The following is an 18819-nucleotide window of genomic DNA, read 5'->3' on the forward strand; positions in this document are numbered from 1 at the left end:
ATAGCGTTCAGCTTTTCTCCTCTTTTTTGCAACAGAGATAAGATTAAGGGAAGAACAAAGCTTAAGATCCTGTGGGTATTTGGTTTGTAATTGTCTCTGATTTCCCTATCGACTTCATCTCCCAGGTCTCCTTTTTCTTTTACTACCCTGGCCTTCGGGAGTTAACCTTTTCAGCTGCCTTCACCGAGCCTGCCTTCCAGCATCAGCTCCCGTCGTGGGAGAGGACGCTTCCTCCTTTGCTTCTCCCCGTTTACCGCGAACAGACTCTCCCAGCGTCTCTCTGTGTTAAAGCGGCTAATACCAAGGCTACTCGGGAGTGAGCGCTTTCTCAACACCGTCTTGGAAGGTGGGTCACTCTTCTGGCAGAAGGGAGAGGGCAGTGGAATTTGTTCTGAGTAGGGATGGTTACGCAAAATGCAAGGAGGAAGAGGAAGCCGATAGGGGAGCTGGTGAGTCAGAGGAGAAAAGCACAACTTGGCTAGCAGTGAGCCTCTCTAAAGCAGTGGAGAAGCCTAAGCTATTATCAAGGTAAGAAGAGAGTTTTCTTTATACGCCACTCCGCAGGGGGGCCATTGTCCCAGGGCTCCTGGGACGGAGTATTAGAAAACCTCCCGCAGCTGACCTAAGGATTTTAAAGGCAATGGAGAAGGGGGGTTGTGGAGGACGGCTAAATCAGAGTCACCTGGAGAATCTTCCTGAAGAAGCACAAGCTGCTTGCCAATAGCTCCCTCGTCCCCACCCAGCCCCATCTCTCACAGGATCTGAAAAAGCAGAGAATGCCAGTAGGGCTATCCTGATAGATGTTCTGTAGATGGTCTCCTGGTGCATCTAACTTACTCTGATCCCGGCTTCTGAGTTCAAGTTTCTATACTTCCTGGAGCTTCTCTGCTCGGGTGCTAGAGAACGGCAGACGGGAGGTGGAGGGAGCTGTAGGTTTTCTCTAGCTCAGGCAGGGTGTGATGTGATCATTGAATGCTCGCATCCCCGACACTCAACAGACCTGGGGTCTGATTCAGGTAGGGCTGTTTCCACCGCTGAGTCTATCAGTTAGGGTTCAGTTTACTTATTCTGAAAAACGAGTGTGTGGATTATCCGTGTCATTATCAGCTGTCATGGTTGTGGCTGAATGGGCTTTCAGAGTTTCGGAGAGTGCTACTTAGACGTAAAAGATCAAGTTATGAGGCAGGCACATCAGCCGAAGCAGAAGAGACTTTTGTCCCGTAGGGCCTCAGACCAGTCTAGGGCTTCTAATTGGAAGTGAAATACATTTATATGCGCAAAATAATACTATCTTGCCTACCTTCCTCGCCCACATCAATGAGCGCACCTCAAGCACTAAAAACTGCTCTACAGATGATGTTACTTGGTCATCATTCGGTAAATGCTGCAGGCGCTGTTTCTGTCACACTGGAGACGGAGCAGTGCTGGCGGCCCAGGTCCAACCCTCCTGGCACTTTCGGTCTAGTCAGCGTTTGTTACCACAGGGTCACCTTTACCCAGGTGCTTTTTCTGGGTCTGTAGGTGTATGTCTGGATTTCGGTTTCTTCAATCCAACTCTGAATTCTCGGTTTGTGAAAATATCTTCTGCCATCTGTAACTTGGGGTTATGGGAGCATAATCTCCCTGGGGGATCTAAGTTAGGAATGTGCCAGGGGCTGGAATCCAGGGCTCTTTAAATTGCCTGTTATTTTTTCCCTCAGAATTCCTCATTTTCTTTCTTTCTTTCTTTCTCTCCCTCTTTTTTTGTTTTTTTTTTTTTTTTTTTAAAGATTTGATTTGACAGAGAGAGAGAACACACAAGCAGGGAGAGTGGCAGGCAGAGGGAGAGGGAGAAGAAGGCTCCCCGCTGAGCAGGGAGCCCAATGCAGGGCTGGATTCCAGGACCCTGAGATCATGACCTGAGCTGAAGGCAGAGGCTTAAACAACTGAGTCACCCAGGCGCGCCCCCCGCCCCCACTCATTTTGTTTCTAAAAGAACTACACAGTACCCATTTGGGGGTCATCTAGGCTCCCGGGTGAGGTCATGTTGATGATAGTGTTTTTTAAGAATATGCACTCACCCCTCATTGGCACAACCTGTTTTTAAAGTATTGGCTGGGGTGGGGGCAATGATGACAGGATGTGGTGAGGGTTTTCTCTGTTTTGTTTTGTTTTTTTCTTTTCCTAACTTAGACAAGAGAAGTAGTCTGAGTGGTCTTGTGCCTTGCAATACACTTTTATTTCTTTTCTTTTCTTTGTTCTTTATTAAGATTTAGTTCTTTTTTAAGATTACTTAATTATTTAGGAAGAGGGTGAGAGAGGGAGAGAAGCAGACTACCCGCTGAGCAGGGCGGATCTCATAACCCTGTGATCACAACCTGAGCCGAAATCAAGAGTCAGATGCTCAACCAACTGAGCACCCAGATGGCCTGCTTCTCTTTCTTATTAGTTTTAAAAAAAGTAGTGTTCATGGCTTTTTATTTGTAGCTTTCCTTAATACCTTCTCACTGTAGAACGCCCCCCCTCTTTTTTTTGAGGTTAACTGTGCCGTACCATCAAATCTCTGCCTTTAACTTTAATATTTCGCTCCATACACTTGAGATAGTTTTGGTTCTGTGCTCAATATTCAACAGAATCACCTAAATTTTAGTAACTGATACTACAGAGACACCCATGTGCATTTTAAAAAGTTTCCGTTTCTCAAAGGATCTCATTCAGTTATCTGCTTTCCAGCCATTATTCCTCTTCCCCTATTCAACTACTGATTTAGTCAACAAGTATTTAAAGAGCCTTAATCCCTTACAAGATAAGACATAGTATTTACCCTTAAGTTATAGCAGCCCAGTGGTAGAAATAAATTCTTCTATGGCTATTTACTATAGAGTGAGAGATGGATGCTCCTCGAAAGTTTAGAGAACTCAATCTTGGGAGGAAGGGCTTCTAAATAACAGGAAAGAACTGAAAGTAAAGTCTGGTGCCTAAAGTGCAGAAAAGCAGGGGACTGACAGGGGATCAAAGACCAGACCATGAAAGCCCCAGGCTACAAGTCTTGGGATTTTGATTTAATCCTGTGTGTGCTGGAAAGTTACGGAAGGATGTCAAGGAGGGGACTGATAGACTTGTGCTTTAGAAAAGACAGGTTTGGGCAGCAGTGGTTGATGGAGAATTTGAGAGACAGAAGAAAAAGGCTACTTACTGTCAAAGGCCAGGCCAGAGATGAGCACAGTGGGGATTCTGACAACAGGGAGGGAGGGGTTCAAGCTTGCAATGCAACAGCCAGGAAAGAACACTTGGGAAGGTGGACCAGGGACTCGGAAATGGAGTCGTGACACACACTTCTCACAAACGCTTACCAACTCCAAGGACTATAGAGGAGGTTAGGGCCCTGCATATAAAATTCTACCATGCTTTCCTTATAAATGTGCACAGGTCAAGGCTTTCTCTTCTTTACTTTTCTCTCTCTTTTGCTCTGCTGTTTCCTGTCTTTGTTCCACATTTTTCCAGATACTCACATTATCTTTGGGAGAGGATCTCTTGCTAAAGGCATTTCCTAAGTCTTTGGGAGGTAGGGGTAGAGGAGGCCAATCTTGGGCTGTTATTAATAATGTCCTAGTTTTTAATCATTTCCTCTTGGGCTTGAGTCTGAAAGACCTAAGAGCATATCTTAGCTTCTCCTGTTCTAACCTTCAGGGCAAAGGAAGGAATTACCACTCACTGACATTTCCCTGGCATATAGCAAAGTAACCTTGGCCATGAAGGAGAGATGACCCTCACTGGATCCTTTTGGCAATAAGGAGGAAATACACTGTTGTAATGAATGCAGGAGGAGTTTCTATGGCACAAGGTTTGGCTTGGGTCAGTACATACTTCCCAGAAGGTTCAGGGGACTTCCAAGGGAAGCATGCTGCATCTCTTCAGGAAGCAACCTATAAACTTGCTTTTATATTTATATATTCCTCCTTGAAAATCTACACCCTAGAATTTCTGCAGCTCTGGATAAAATGAATGGTTTGTGATGAGTATGAAGACCATCTGGGTGACAGATAGCAAAGCTACACGCAGGTGTATTTTTTGACTCCGCAATTCTCCTTCTGGGGATTTAGTTTACATAAACGTGTAATGATGTATAAACATCAGGTCATTACTGACGTTTCTGAAATCGCAAAAGAGCTGGAAATAAGCCAGAAGCCAAGCAATGAGGCAACTAAATAAATTGTGGTGTATCTGCAGGGTAGAACTCTATGTGGTGGTAAAATGGAGTGAGGAAGTGCTTTATGTGCTACCATGGAGAGCTCGCCAAGACACACTATAAAGTTAAAAAAAAGCAAGGTGTGTATAGCTTGCTATGTTTTCTGTTATAAAGAGGGGGAAAATTAAGACTACACATACATTTGAATTTTCTTGGGTGTGTAGAAAGCAGATGAAAAGACACATAAAAAATAAACCCAGTTGCTACCTGGGGGCAAGGTGGGAAACGGGCAGATGGGGGACATGGACTGGGGTAGACTTTCTCTGTACAGTAACGACCAAACATCAGCAAGCGGATTCATCCTAGCTGTGAGTACAGTGGAGGTTACTGATTCAACAGCTGGTAAAATTCTTAGCTGTTCTTTCCCCCAGAAAAATACCGTGATCCGTCATTAAGGTATATCATTAACCCTGTTTACAAAGAGCTCTAGAAGTTTTCTAATTTACAACTATAATCTTCATCCACAGACATAACTGCTTGTCATAGTACTCCACCCCCCCACCCCGCCGACACCTGTTAAAGACTTGCAGTGTGACAGGCTAGAGACTCAGGCTGGTACGTGCTCCCGTTAGGTCCTGCATGCATCCAGGATTGTAGGAAGCCTTATTTTATTTATTTTTTTTAAAAGAATTTATTGATTCGACACAGAGAGAGAACACAAGCAGGGGGAGTGGCAGGCGGAGGGAGAGGGAGAAGCAGGCTCACTAAGCCCAAGGCAGATGCTTAACCGACTGAGTTGCCCAGGCACCCCCTAATGTATTTTGTTTTTTAAAGCTGGAAGGAAGAATATCTTGGGTGTATAATAATTAGCACCCTGTGGGTGCCTGGCTGGCTCAGTCATGGACGTCGGAGCACGGGACTTTTTGATTGCAGGATTGTGAGTTTGAGCCCCATATGGGGTATGCAGATTATGCAAAAATAAGATGTTTTTTAAAAAAAACTAGCACCTTGCTACTACTAATATTTTACACTGTGTGAAACAGCTATTCTATTCTATCTCTCAGTAGTTGTTTGTGCTACAAAGTCACCCAAAATGATCCAGATTCATCTTAACCCTTAAAGAACCATTAACCTTAAACCATTAAAAAAACCCCTCAGAATAACATTCTAGCATGGCAGTGGGAACCATGGTCTTTTCAGCCTTGATTGTAAAGGGAGTAAGTTGAGGGCTGCCACCAGTCTGTATGAGTCTTAGTGTGAATTATTAAGTAGAACTCATTTCCCTAGATATTTTTAAAAGATTTTATGTATTTATGTATTTATATATTTATTTATTTATTTATTTAATTGATTTATTTCGAAGGACTGCACAAGCAGCAGGGAGAGGGAGAATCCCAAGCAGACTCCCTACTGAGCATGGAACCCAACATGGGGCTCCATCAAGAGATGGCCGCTTAACTGAGCACCCAGGAGCCCATCTCTAGATGTTTAACATCTAACAACTGGAAAATCATCCTAATGTTCTTATTCTGTTGGACCAAAATACTTTACTGTCACCTACGAGAACATTTTTTAATAAGAAATATCTTAAAATTTTGAGGAGATGGCATTCTCTAGGGTTGTGCAGTACATAACCTGGCCATCTGTACTGAGATGCCCTGATTGGATTGTGTCAAGCAGTTAAGCATTCCCCCAAGCCGCAGCACAGTGGCTAACAGGTCACAGGTAACTGTAGCTCTTAGCTTGGCTTGCCACACTGCCACCGAGTCAGCTGTTAAGGAGACAACAATTCAAGCTAAATAGATTCAGACAGTTTCCGAGCTATACAGATGTCAGGTCAGCACTGGGCCAGTTCCTCCTAAACCCACAGGATGATGCCAAACCAGAGGGGACCAGATGACAGGTGCCATGGGCAATTGGCTCTACCACTGAGGAGACAACTCCAAACTCGAGCCAAACAGTTTTACAGCCTGCAACCATATCCTTCAGGGGACTGAAGCCTGTGCTTGGTTGAGATGAAGGAAGGTAATGAGAAATGGCCTATGGCAATCTCCCTCAAGACAGGAGAGGTAGGTGAACGGTGGCCTTGAGGTCGTTCCTCCCAAGTCAGCTTATCTCCCTTAGTTTCAGAAGGAATCACAGAGCATTCAGCCAAAATTTGGTGAGACTGTGGTTAAGCTTTGCCTAAATGGCCTGTGTGGCGGCATGCATGTCACCAAAGTGTCAGAGTGGAGCTATTCCTCTAAGTCGATGAAATATGGCTACGTTCAGGCACTTTTGGTAGCTCACTGGACAAGAAAGACTAGGAGGAAGGAGTAAAAAGAGCCTAAAATAAATAGAACTTAATGACACACTAACTGCAAGGGATGGGAATTGATTCAAAGGATTTGCATAGTTGGCTGCCAGAAGTTTCCGGCAGGTTGCTCCTTGCTGGGGGTCAGGGGGAAAAAAATGGCTTTGTCAAGAAAGGGGATGGAAGGCAGACACCAAAACGGAAGCCTAACACAGCCCTTCTGCTTGTTCCTTAAAGTTCTTCCACTTCGCCATGATGATACCGCCCAAAAAAATGAGGCCACTGCTGTTTCTGATTTCCCAGGTGGCCATCTTTGCCCTGTTGTTCCATCTCTATGGCCACAACTTCAACTCCCTGTCCACCAAGGCAGAGCCCAAGCCCATGCACGTGCTGGTCCTGTCTTCCTGGCGCTCCGGCTCTTCTTTTGTGGGACAGCTTTTTGCACAGCACCCGGACGTCTTCTACCTGATGGAGCCCGCCTGGCACGTCTGGATGACCTTCACACACAGCACCGCCTGGAGGCTGCAGATGGCAGTGAGGGACCTGATCCGTGCTGTTTTTCTGTGTGACATGAGTGTCTTTGATGCCTACATGAAACCCGGTCCTCGAAGGCAGTCCAGCCTCTTCCAGTGGGAGAACAGCAGGGCCCTGTGCTCCCCGCCTGCCTGCAACGTCTTCTCCCGGGATAGGATCATCCCCCAGGCTCACTGCAAGCTTCTGTGCAGTCAGCAGCCTTTTGAGGTGGTAGAGAAGGCCTGCCGCGCCTACAGCCACGTGGTGCTCAAGGAGGTACGCTTCTTCAACCTGCAGGTGCTCTACCCACTGCTGAGAGACCCCTCCCTCAATCTGCACATTGTGCACCTGGTACGGGACCCCCGGGCGGTGTTCCGTTCTCGAGAACGCACCACTGGAGAACTCAGGCTTGACAGCCGCACCGTGTTGGGGGAGCATTGGGAGAAACTCAAGGAGGAGGATCAGCCTTACTCTGTGATGCAGGTCATCTGCCAAAGCCAGCTGGAGATCTATAAGGCTGTGCAGTCCTTGCCCAAAGCCCTGAGGCAACGCTACATGCTCATACGCTATGAGGACCTGGTCCGGGACCCCACTGGCCAGACTGCCCAAATGTATAAATATGTGGGACTGAAATTCTTGCCTCACCTCCAGACCTGGGTGTACAACATCACTAGAGGCAAGGGCATGGGTAGTCACGCCTTCCACACTAATGCCAGGAATGCCCTCAACACCTCCCAGGCCTGGCGCTGGACCTTGCCTTACAAGAAGGTTTCTCGACTTCAGAAAGTCTGCAATGATACCATGACTTTGCTGGGCTACCACCTTGTCAGATCGGAGCAAGAGCAGAAAAACCTGTCCCTGGACCTTCTGTCTGCATGGACTCCCTCCAAGTAAGTCCACCAAGAGGGCAGAAGAGGTGCTGTTCCCAGCGGGCACCAGCCTCAGGCGAGTTAACTGAAAGCTTCTGAGCCTTAATGACATCTCTGTCGGTGTACGTGGGAGCTTGAGCTGTGCTCAGGCTGAGAAATGTTCGTGTCTCTACTCAGGCCTAGAAGAGATTCAGCAGCATATCCCGCCCCTGACCAAGGAGTACTGCCTTTCTTCTCTTTTTGGCCTTCCTCTCCATGTATACCTCAAAGACCTGGTGGCCTGGAGTCCTCTTCGGCACCACACAGATCAGCGGAGTAGATCCATAAACTTTTCTGTCCCCATCTCACCCAGTGGGAAAGGGAAGAGACAGGAAAACCAGGGAAATGGGTCTCCTGCCAAAGAGCCCACCAGCACATTCCACAGGGATGTGAACTCTGAGCCCACGGAACTCCTGGTGGATTTAAAAAGGGAACAGAGAACAGTATTGGCAGCTTACGGCGAGCCAGGCCATCACAGCTATCCGTTACTGCAAATACAAAATAAGATCCCTGCACAGCAGAGCGAGCTCTTAAATTCACGGGGGTGACTGGGCCTGACGTAGACATCATTTCCCCTCAGGGTTTGCCTAACACGTGGAAGAGTTTGACTCGTGAAGCTGCCATCCATTAATGCTAAAATTCCAAACAGGATTCTGTTAGGAGTTCTCCCTGTTGTGCTTTCTAATTACTTAGTAGTAAATGCTAACTAATTCTTATAGGATCCTAACCTGATACCATAAGCATCTTTACAGATGTTTTACACTTTCGCTATTAGATATTACCTACACATAAACAAATTGCTAAGACAATATTTGGTGTTAGATGTTAGACTGAGTCTAAACTGATCAATACTGACCATCACACTGTGCTTTTAAGAATCTGTAGAAATTAGGCAACTAGCAACTAAGCCCTTTCTTGTGTGAGGTGTGAGTTGTGATAATAACTGTATATATCACCCTAGAGTCTGGGCAAAGGGTTCTTTTTTTTTTTTTTTTAGATTTTTTTATTTATTTGTTTGACAGACTGAGATGACAAGTAGGCAGAGAGGCAGGCAGAGAGAGAGAGAGGAAAGCAGGCTCCCTGCCGAGCAGAGAGCCCGATGCAGGGTTCGATCCCAGGACCCTGAGACCATGACCTGAGCCGAAGGCAGAGGCTTTAACACACTGAGCTACCCAGGCGCCCCGCAAAGGGTTCTTTTAATGTGATCCTCGGCCAGAGGACCTCAGGTCTAGTACGGCTGGCACTGTGCAGCCCTTCCAGGTCACCTCTCCAAATGTCTTTGCAGCACAGGAAGTCTTTGCAGCACTCTGGGTCTAGTGATGCATCTGAATCTACAGTTAGAAATTCATTTCGCCATGCCCCACCTCAAGCCAGCTGGAGTTGGAGTCCGCCAGGGTGGGAGCTGGGCTTCTTTGTATTGATCAAGCGACCCTGGTGATCCTTTCATGGCCAGCTTGGCAATACCACACCCTCCACCGGGAAGCAGCACTGTCTGCCTTCCTTCTCCGAGACAGATGCCTTTTCAGCACATGCCAGGTACCCATGCGGCTGACCCCTGACACTAGCACTGTCCTCAGGGTAGAAGGAATAGGAAGACAGTCTATATTTGTCTGGAACTCCAGGGACCTTTGAGCCCGGGCTCGCTTAATATTTCACTTTGTCCAAACTTGAAGGATACCACCCCTTCCTCTTCCCTTTTGTGCCTACTCCTACTTTGGATGTGGTCCTCACCTCATAAAGTGCCCTCAGTGGCAGATGGGAATGCTCACGCTTGATTTTGCAGAGGAGCTCCTGGGCTCTGGCGCTACCTGAGATGCGTGGGTAGCTACCTTTGCCAGCTGGATCTAGCAAAGTTCATTTATATGTGGCTCTAAAGGAGTGAATTTATTCTAATATATAAACCTAAGCCACTCTAGATACACCTCAAGAGCCTAGCTGGGATCTCCCAAACAAATTATTTTTGCCTCTGTGAACCTTCCAAAACCAAGAAAAGTTTCCCCAACATTGAAAATAAGGCCAGGGCAGTAGGTGATGGTGCAAAAAGAGTGAAGAAGTCCAGTGAGGAGGACAGACAGTGACAGACTCAACTTCTTCCGATTTTCCCTCTGAAATTCCAGCCTCCACCTGAATTGTCTTAATGTTAGCAACTTCCTTAGGAAGCATCTCTACGGGATGCTGGAGTGCAGAGCTGCTTGCTTCTCCTTCTCCAAAGGAGTTATTACATGCTCATGAGCACATGGGCTCCAGAACCATGCCGCCTGGGTGACGCTACTATTACCAGCTGGGTGACCTCCAGCAAGTCCCCTAACACTTCCATGTCTCAGTTCCCTCAACTGTAGGGTGGGCAGAATAATGGCGGCACTGACTTCCTGGAGTTACAGGGAGGGCTGATGAGTTAATAAATAGAACACGTGTAGCAAGCATTTGGCACAAGCTAGCACTCACTAAGTGGTAGCTGCGACTATCTTGGTAACAAGGCTGGTTTTAGCACTCTCGGGGACCATCTTCCATCATTTCTGGTAACATCCTCATCAAGGCAATGTCCAATAGCGGATCACAAGCCCTTTTTGGCCTTTCTGATCACACTGATAGGATCAGATTTATAGCTTTCTGATAGTCTGTACTATCTATATCAATTGTTCATAACCCAAAGTGATTTTGTTCCCCAGGAGACACTGGTCAATGGCTAGAGACATTTTTGGTTGTCAAAACTGGTGGAGTGCGTGTTACTGGCATGTAGCGGGGAGTGGCCTGGGATGCTGCTAACCCTTCTGCGATGTACAGGAAAGCCCCCACCCCGCCCCCAACCAAAATTCTCTGGTCCAAAATGTCAGTAGCACTGCTGTTAAGAAACCCTACTCTGTGCTCATCAGATACTGAATATGAGCAAGATGAAGAGCCCGTGATTCAAACAGATTTCTCTTCTCTCCTCATTCAGTCACATCCAGTCTTACTCAAACAGTACACCCCTAGCTAGGCCAAGCGTCCTGGGCTCTTCCGGCACTCACTCAAGTCATCTCAAAGGGAGTAAGTAGTGCAGCGGATGTTTTAAAAACACAGAGCAGCATCACAGGGGTCTGATGAGAGGAAGTGAGCAAAGCCAGGCTTTCTGGGACCAGTTATGCACTGGTCATAACTGGTCTTGGCTTATATCCACCCTAATTCAGTCAGCTGTGGCCAGAAAACAAGAGCTTCTGGGGGCAAAACATGGTCATTTAGGGCCTGGGGGAAGATGGGCAGGACAAACGAAGGACAAACGAAGCCAGAAGCAGACACTGTGCTAGACAAATGAGCTAACATGTCTGGGAACAGAAGAATCATTCACAAACATCAAAAATTCCAAAGGCACTACAGGATTTAAACCATGGCTCCCCAATCTTTTTTCCATTATCACCCCCGCCAGAAAGCCTACCGTAGACATTTTTGTTCCTCTACCATGAAATGTTAGTACCACAAATATATTGCATATTTTATACAGTTTTGTGGCCCTCTAAAAGGCCACAAATCATTGTAATACCTACATTTGTTGTCCCCCCCACAAACCACTTTTACCCCCTTGGTGGCAACAGCGGTTCCACTGAGAATGCATGACCCAGACCACTGTCTGACTCTTAGCTCCCTCCCCAGCTCCTCTCTATTTTCCTCAGCATGTCTTTTGTCACCTCCCCTAAACTATGTTCCTTGCTCTCACCAATAAGATTTGTACCTTGCTCAACTGTAATTAAATGTGATTATGCAAAATAACACACATGAGAGCAACTTGTAAGGACCTATGAAAATGTTGCTTCTTATTATTAGAATAATGATAATTATACAGGTAACTCGCACTGCCACCCTCCCTGCCAGCACTAATCTTAACTATTTGGGATGGCTGCTGGCCCTGTTTTTGCCTTGCCACATTTCAAGATGGCATCTTACAGTCCTGAAGAACATACTGTTTGTTTTTAAGTTTATGACAAGAATGGAGAACAAGTGCAACAGGCACATAGCGCTGCTGTTCATGAAGAATGAGGTGTGTTTCAGGAAAAGTAAGCTATTGTTCCACCCTAAATCAATATGGATTTAAATGGCTAATGACAGATAATGTAAACATGTTGGACGAATGGGATAAAGGCCCCCCACTGGAGGGGTGAGGTGAACCCCTGATTAGCTGATGAAATGATGAGATAAACCAAACAGGAGATTTTAACAGATGCATACGTGAGCCCAGGTGAGCACGCGCGCACACACACACATACAGCATTCCGAGAGCAAATAAGCTTGAAAAAGTTGACAAAACTAAATTTAACCAGGTTTTCAAATGCAAGGCCCTCAGAACTTCAAATATGTCCATGTGCATATTAAAAATGGAAAATAGCATTTAGTGGTTCTCCCAAACTTCTTTGACCAAGGAAGCTTTTTTCCCCTCAGTATACCTAGTAACACCTGTCACGGGAATGTTTTGAGAAAGGCCAGTCTAAGAAATGCTGAGCTGTCTTCAGCAATCCTAACCCTGGCTGACCCCAACACTCTGGCTTCTTTTTGCCTCCTCCTGAGCCCGGGGCTGGCAAATGCTGAACAGAGGAGATCACACGGGGTTAATTCACGGGGGCTTTATGATCGCCCACATCAGTGTAGGATTACTTCAACACTCACATACAACTCTTTCCCCCTCAACGTTAAGAACTTTCCCTAGTCCTATCCTGGCTGCATACCTCCCCCTCCTCCCCAGAGAAAAGAAAAGCCATCTGATACCTGACTTCTCCACTCCTCACTGCGAATGTCTGAAGCTCCTAACGTTCTGTCTCGCTCCTGATATTGTGTTACAAGATGGAGACTGTTGTGTCTCCTGTGCAAGGCTGGCCTCCCCACTACCAGAGCTTTGGGTTCTATCTCCTCACCTTTTCAAGCACTGTGTATTTTCAGTATTCACTACCTCTCGACTCAGCTTCTCTTCAACTGAATCCTCCTCTTTTTAACTCTGTACATACTCACATCTTGAAAAAAATTTTCTGTCCTTCCCATATCCTTATCCATCTACAGATCTTCTTCCATTTACACTGGGGTTAAACTCATCCTAGATCAAAACTATCACAAGTCAAAAATGCAAGTAATACCCTTAACTGAGTATCACAGCTTAGCCTGGCCTACCTTAAACATGCTCAGAACATGTACATTAGCCTACAGTTGGGCAAAATCATCTCCCAGAAAACCCATTTTATAATAAGGAATTGAATATCTCCTGCAATTCATTGAACACTGTATTAAAGTGAAAACTGGAACAGTTGTATGGGTACAGAATGGCTGTCAGTGTATTAGCTCTTTACCCCCGTGACAGTGTGGCTGACTAGGAGCCGCAGCTCGCCCCCCATCCAAGCTCACGACAGAACTGAACCACTTATCCCCAGCCTGGGAAACGGTAAGAATTCAAACTCTGATGTTTGGTTTCTATTGTATGCATATTGTTTTCACACCATGATAAAGTCATAAAGTCATTAGCCTGAGCCATCAGAAGTCAGGAACCAATGCTACTAGCCTCTCCTCACCTCACAGCCAGACTGCTTTGACTAGTTTATAGTCAGTGTCTTTTTATTTTCTCACCTTTTACTTCCTCCTCTACCCACTTCAATCTGGGTTTTGCCCCCTTCTCTAAACTCTAGATAGTAAAATTCCATATTATTCATTCACTTAATGGACATTTTCCAATTCTCATTTCACCTGAACTCTCAGCAACAAACTTGACCAAGAACTTCCTCCTCCTTGAGACACTGTATCCTAGTTTTCCTCCTATTTCTCTAGCCACTTCTCAATTTTTTATAGAATTATTCTCTTCTACCTAGCTATTAAATGTTGGCATTACTTAAGGCACAACATAGATCCTCTTCTTTTCCCATTCTATGCTTTCTCTCTAGACTATCTCATTTATGCCCACATACATTTTCTTTTCTTTTTTTTTTTAAGATTTTATTTATTTATTTGACAGACAGAGATCACAAGTAGGCAGAGAGGCAGGCAGAGAGAGAGAGGAGGAAGCAGGCTCCCCGCGGAGCAGAGAGCCCAATGTGGGGCTCGATCCCAGGACCCTGGGATCATGACCTGAGCCAAAGGCAGAGGCTTTAACCCACTGAGCCACCCAGGTGCCCCCCCGACATACGTTTTCAAAACCACCTACATGTAGCTGATCCACAAATCTGTATCTTTTTTTTTTAAGATTTTATTTATTTATTTGACAGAGACACAGCAAGAGAGGGAACACAAGCAGGGGGAGGGGGAGAGGGAAAAGCAGGCTTCCTGCCAAGCAGGATGCCCAATGCGGGGCTCAATCCCAGGATCCTGGGATCATGACCTGAGCCGAAGGCAGATGCTTAATGACTGAGCCACCCAAGACCCCCCAAAATCTGTATCTTTGATGTATATCTTCTCTGAGCTCCAGATCTGTAAATCCAATCACTGACTGACATCCCTTGAACATCTCAAAAGATACATCAGACTCAATTATGTCCAAACAGCACATCATGATTTTCCCCTCCTCCACCCTAGACCACGCCAAACATCTTCATCCCTTCTGGGTTTCTTCCCCACCTTTTCAACCTGTTGCCAAATTAAAAAACTGGACTTTGCCCTTGACTTTTCCACCGATCAATCACCAACAACTGTCGATTCTATCCCATCAACATTTCTTAAGTACATTTTTTCCCTTTTCCTTGTCCCTCCAAATCTTCACCCTGTTTTGTTCATGCCATCACCTTCTCCTGAAGCATTGACTGGTCTTCCTGCCTCCAAGCTTCCCACTTCAATACAATCTACACTGTACTGAAAATTCAGAAAGTCCAAATTCCTTAATACAGTTTAAGATTTTTATTTATTTATTTGACAGACAGATCACAAGTAGTCAGAGAGGCAGGCAGAGAGAGAGAGGAGGAAGCAGGCTCCCCGCTGAGCAGAAAGCCCAATGCGGGGCTCGATCCCAGGACCCTGAGACCATGACCTGAGCTAAAGGCAGAGGCTTTAACCCACTGAGCCACCCAGGCACCCTCCCCCCAAATTTCTTAATACAGTTTAGATAGCCTTTCATGATCGGGCTGTCGCATCCTTCCCTTGTCACTCCCTCTTAAGAGTGTACCTTCCTACCATCTCAAATTTGTAGTTCTGCCAATGTGCCACATACATGTCTGGATCTTAGATCATCCTATTTCTCCCACCTAGAATATGCTATTCTGTCCCATCCCCAACTTCTCTGCTCATTTTTTTTTAATTCCTTCTCAACTAAAACATCTCCTCTGGGAGTTTTTCCCAGCTTGACCCTTAGGTCTCTGTTCAGTGTCACCTGTACTGGCTTTCTAGTATCACAGCACTTAATACTATATAATAAAACCATCCAATGTTTGCATCTTTGAGCTCTTTGAAGGCAGAAACTATCTTGTTCACTGTGTTATAACTGATGTCTAGCACAGTCCCTGCCTCAGTTCCTGACACTCATTAAATGTTTAACAAATGAAATCTTGACCTTACTTGTATTATATGTAAAGAGCTCATTCTTTATGTAATACTAAAAAAAAAAAAAAAAAAAAGGCTAATCACAGAACCGTCTACTATGAGAAATACAGTGACATCTTTAAAGATTCAGATAAGGGGCACCTGGGTGGCTCAGTCAGTTAAATGTCTGCATTCAGCTCAGGTCGTGATCCCAGAGTCCTGGGATTAAGCCCTGCACTGGGTTCTCTGCCTGCTTCTCCCCCTCTCCTCCTGCCTGCCACTCTGCCTACTTGTGCTCTCCCTCTCCATGTGTCAAATAAATAAAATCTTAAAAAAAGAAAAAGATGCAGATAAAAAAGAATTCACCATTTAAAAGTTTCCTGTTTGAGAGAAATAAGGGAAGTTGAATCTCAAAGCCAATAAATAGCTCAGAAGTGCTGGGTCAAGTGGGGTGGCAGATGGGAGGTAGGGGATAAAGCAGAGATTCATAAATTAAGTTGACATATATTTCTAATAGTGATATCACTGTGGCAAGAGGAGCTATACAAATTATGCTGGTTTCTGAAGAGTTGCATGAGCTCACAGGGTGTAGCATATGAATGAATCAGGTGCCACCTGGAAGCATATGGCAAAAACTTGCTTAGTGATTGCCTTCCAACTGGCTTTTAGCCAAATCTCCAAGCAGAAATTATAAAAAATTATTAAAATTATTTTGAAAAGGAATTATTTAAAAAGAAGCTAAAATTACTAAAATCGAATAAACTATGACAGAATTTAAAAAAAGAAGGGATACAATTACAGAAAATCAGAGACTTGAAAAATAGGAACCTATCTTGAACAAATATATGATACTTGAAAATTTAGAGAAAATGGACTTTTCAGTTTATTTAGGTAGGGAGGGGCACAAGGAAAAGGAGAGGAAGAATCTTAAGCAGGATCCACATCCAGCCCAGAGCCCCACACAGGCTCTCACCCCTGGTATCATGACCTGAGCCAAAAGCAAGAGTTGGACACTTAACCTTCTGAGCCACACAGTTGCCCTGAGAAAATGGATATTTTAAAGAAAGATGTAATTTATTAAACTGACTATGGAAGAAACAGAAAATATAAGTAGGCTTGTAATTTATAACCATGAAAGAAATTGAATCAGTGGCTTAAAATCTACCACCTACTGTGGTTTGATTTCTCATACAGCTTGACTTCTGAAAAAGAATAAATGCTGATTACACTTGCATTACCATTTCTAATCAGTGACAATTCAGTTTTTCATCAGAAATGAATAAACTGACATTCTGATATCTAAATTGAATAAGAAGCAAAAAATCCTGACTCATGTGAGTTGAATCCCTACTGAGTCCCACAGGTGGTCATGGTTCTCTTTGTGTTTAAGTCTTACATCCTTTATTGAGGGAATTTCCTTAGAAAAAGAAAAAAAAAAGTTCTTTCAAAAATTTTCCTGAAAGGATGTGCAAAAAAAAAAAATTTAAATAAGCTGAACAGATATCTAAGGAAAATGGAAATGAATAAGAAAATATCAAGACTTAAACCTTATTGCATTTAAATGTGCTTCTTAAGAAAACCCAGAAATTTGTGAATTTTCAAAAAAAATGATGCATAGAAGGAAACACCTTGAAACTTTTAAACCTAAGTTCTCATGAAGCTTATTTATCAAAATCTCAATTATAACTGAAGAGTCAAATTAATGCATAAAAGAGTGATTCTTAAACCTAACTAGATGGTTCACTTTAATTCCATATGTGAATTAGAAATAACTGAAAATGTATTAATAATTTTACTATGTATTAAATTGAACCATATAAAATTGTATGCAAACTGATATTTTACCATTTGAAGATACAAAAAAATGGCAATTCTATATGACCCAATGTGTTTATTAAAGGAGGGGGAAAAAAGGTGTCCAGACCATGCTGAACTATTTTTAGTTGTTTGGTTAAAATTTATTTGTTACTAATTATTATTTTTATTCTGTTTTAATACTCCCTGCAAACAAGCAAGAATTGGTGGAAATGGTTTATGAGAACATTGCAGGAGACATTTAAAGTGGACAGAAATCTATTTACTGAAATTTGGTTTATTTAAAATTGAGACAAAGATCACCATTATTCAAATCTTTTTTTTTTTTTTTTTAAGATTTTTTTTATTTATTTATTTGACAGACAGAGATCACAAGTAGGCAGAGAAGCAGGCAGAGAGAGATAGGAGGAAGCAGACTCTCCTCTGAGCAGAGAGCCCGATGCGGGGCTCGATCCCAGGACCCTGGGATCATGACCTGAGCCGAAGGCAGAGGCTTTAACCCACTGAGCCACCCAGGCGCCCCACCATTATTCAAATCTTGCATTATTCAAACGTTATTCAAGACTGCAGTTGCAGAACACTGTACTGGGCAGGAATATAGTTTGGTACCCAAAATTAAAGAACATATAATCAAGTAATATGAACTTCTACGAATATATTAATTGGAAATCAAAGAAATGTCAATAATTAGAACTGGTTTTATGGAAGTAGATGAATTGACATTGGTATTGAAGGTCACCTAAGCTTTGGCAGATAGGTGAAAGCCATTAGCAAACATAAACACAGGGGAATAAATATGGCCAGTTCGAGATCAAAGAGCATCTATCTAAGACAAGTTGCTGGAGAATATTGATAGAGAAGAGTGACCATGAAAGGAGGGGCCAGGTGATTTTTTTCCAGTGCCTGACTGTCTAAAGATCTCTAGGAAGGTAATTATACCAAGAAAGTAACGTTTTAGGGAGACTAATCTGGTAATGGCAAGCAGGATAGCTTTCAACAGAAGAAGATAGGAGCCGGTGAGATCAGTTAGAAAAGTCCTGCCATGATCTGCATAAGAAGATAAAAAGTCCAAGACTAGGGTGATAGATGGTAGTGTAAATAAAGGGGAAAAATGAAGCCAATAGACATTTTGAAAAGAAACCTGGCAGTGTTGGTGGCATAAGGGGTACAAATCAACATTGCAGGCTTCTCCCTTAGTGGATGCCTTCACTAAAAAGTGATATCTAATGCAAACATTTTTTGTTTTTAAACAGCGCTATATGTATATTTGGTCCTCAGTACATAATTAAGTTCTCATCTTTATATCAGAGACCAATCATTTGTGTTTTCAAGGCTTCAATACTTTCAGTATGTTCTATTAATGTCTGTTTTGGAATAAAACACAAACTAATCTTAAAAACATTAATAAATTAAGTAAAATAAATAACTAAAATCGAGAATGAAAGCAGGGATATTACTACTGACTTTACAAAAATAAAAAAGATGATAAAGGAGTGCTATGAACAGCTACATGCTAACAAATTAGATAACAGACAAAATGAACAAAATCCTAGAAAGACACAAACTACCAAAAACAACTCAAAATGAAATAAAGTCTAGAAAGACTGATTAACAAGTAAAGAGATTGAATTAGGGGTGCCTGGGTGGCTCAGTGGGTTAAGCCTCTG

The 18819-nt window shown here is 43.8% G+C and overlaps 1 protein-coding gene across 2 annotated transcripts; it reads left to right on the plus strand.

Annotated features, from left to right (window-relative positions):
• Positions 1-300: 300 nt before the first annotated feature.
• CHST4 (carbohydrate sulfotransferase 4) lies at positions 301-7868 on the plus strand. 2 transcript variants are annotated; one of them, XM_032854626.1, is made up of 2 exons: positions 301-346; positions 6699-7868. In XM_032854626.1, exon 2 carries the CDS (start codon positions 6714-6716, stop codon positions 7866-7868), a length of 1155 nt encoding a protein of 384 aa, XP_032710517.1. In that variant the 5' UTR covers positions 301-346; positions 6699-6713. The 2 variants fall into 2 exon arrangements, with proteins under 2 accessions (XP_032710517.1, XP_032710516.1); XM_032854625.1 differs by lacking the exon at positions 301-346 and adding an exon at positions 468-528.
• The last annotated feature ends 10951 nt before the right edge of the window (positions 7869-18819 follow it).

The sequence above is a fragment of the Lontra canadensis genome, unplaced genomic scaffold (genome assembly GCF_010015895.1).
Source record: "Lontra canadensis isolate GAN:19392208 unplaced genomic scaffold, GSC_riverotter_1.0 scaffold8, whole genome shotgun sequence".
NCBI lineage: Eukaryota > Metazoa > Chordata > Mammalia > Carnivora > Mustelidae > Lontra > Lontra canadensis.

Bases quoted from the DNA above. Each gene is read 5' to 3' on its own strand.
- CHST4 (XM_032854626.1), top strand. From the start codon at position 6,714: ATGATGATACCGCCCAAAAAAATGAGGCCACTGCTGTTTCTGATTTCC.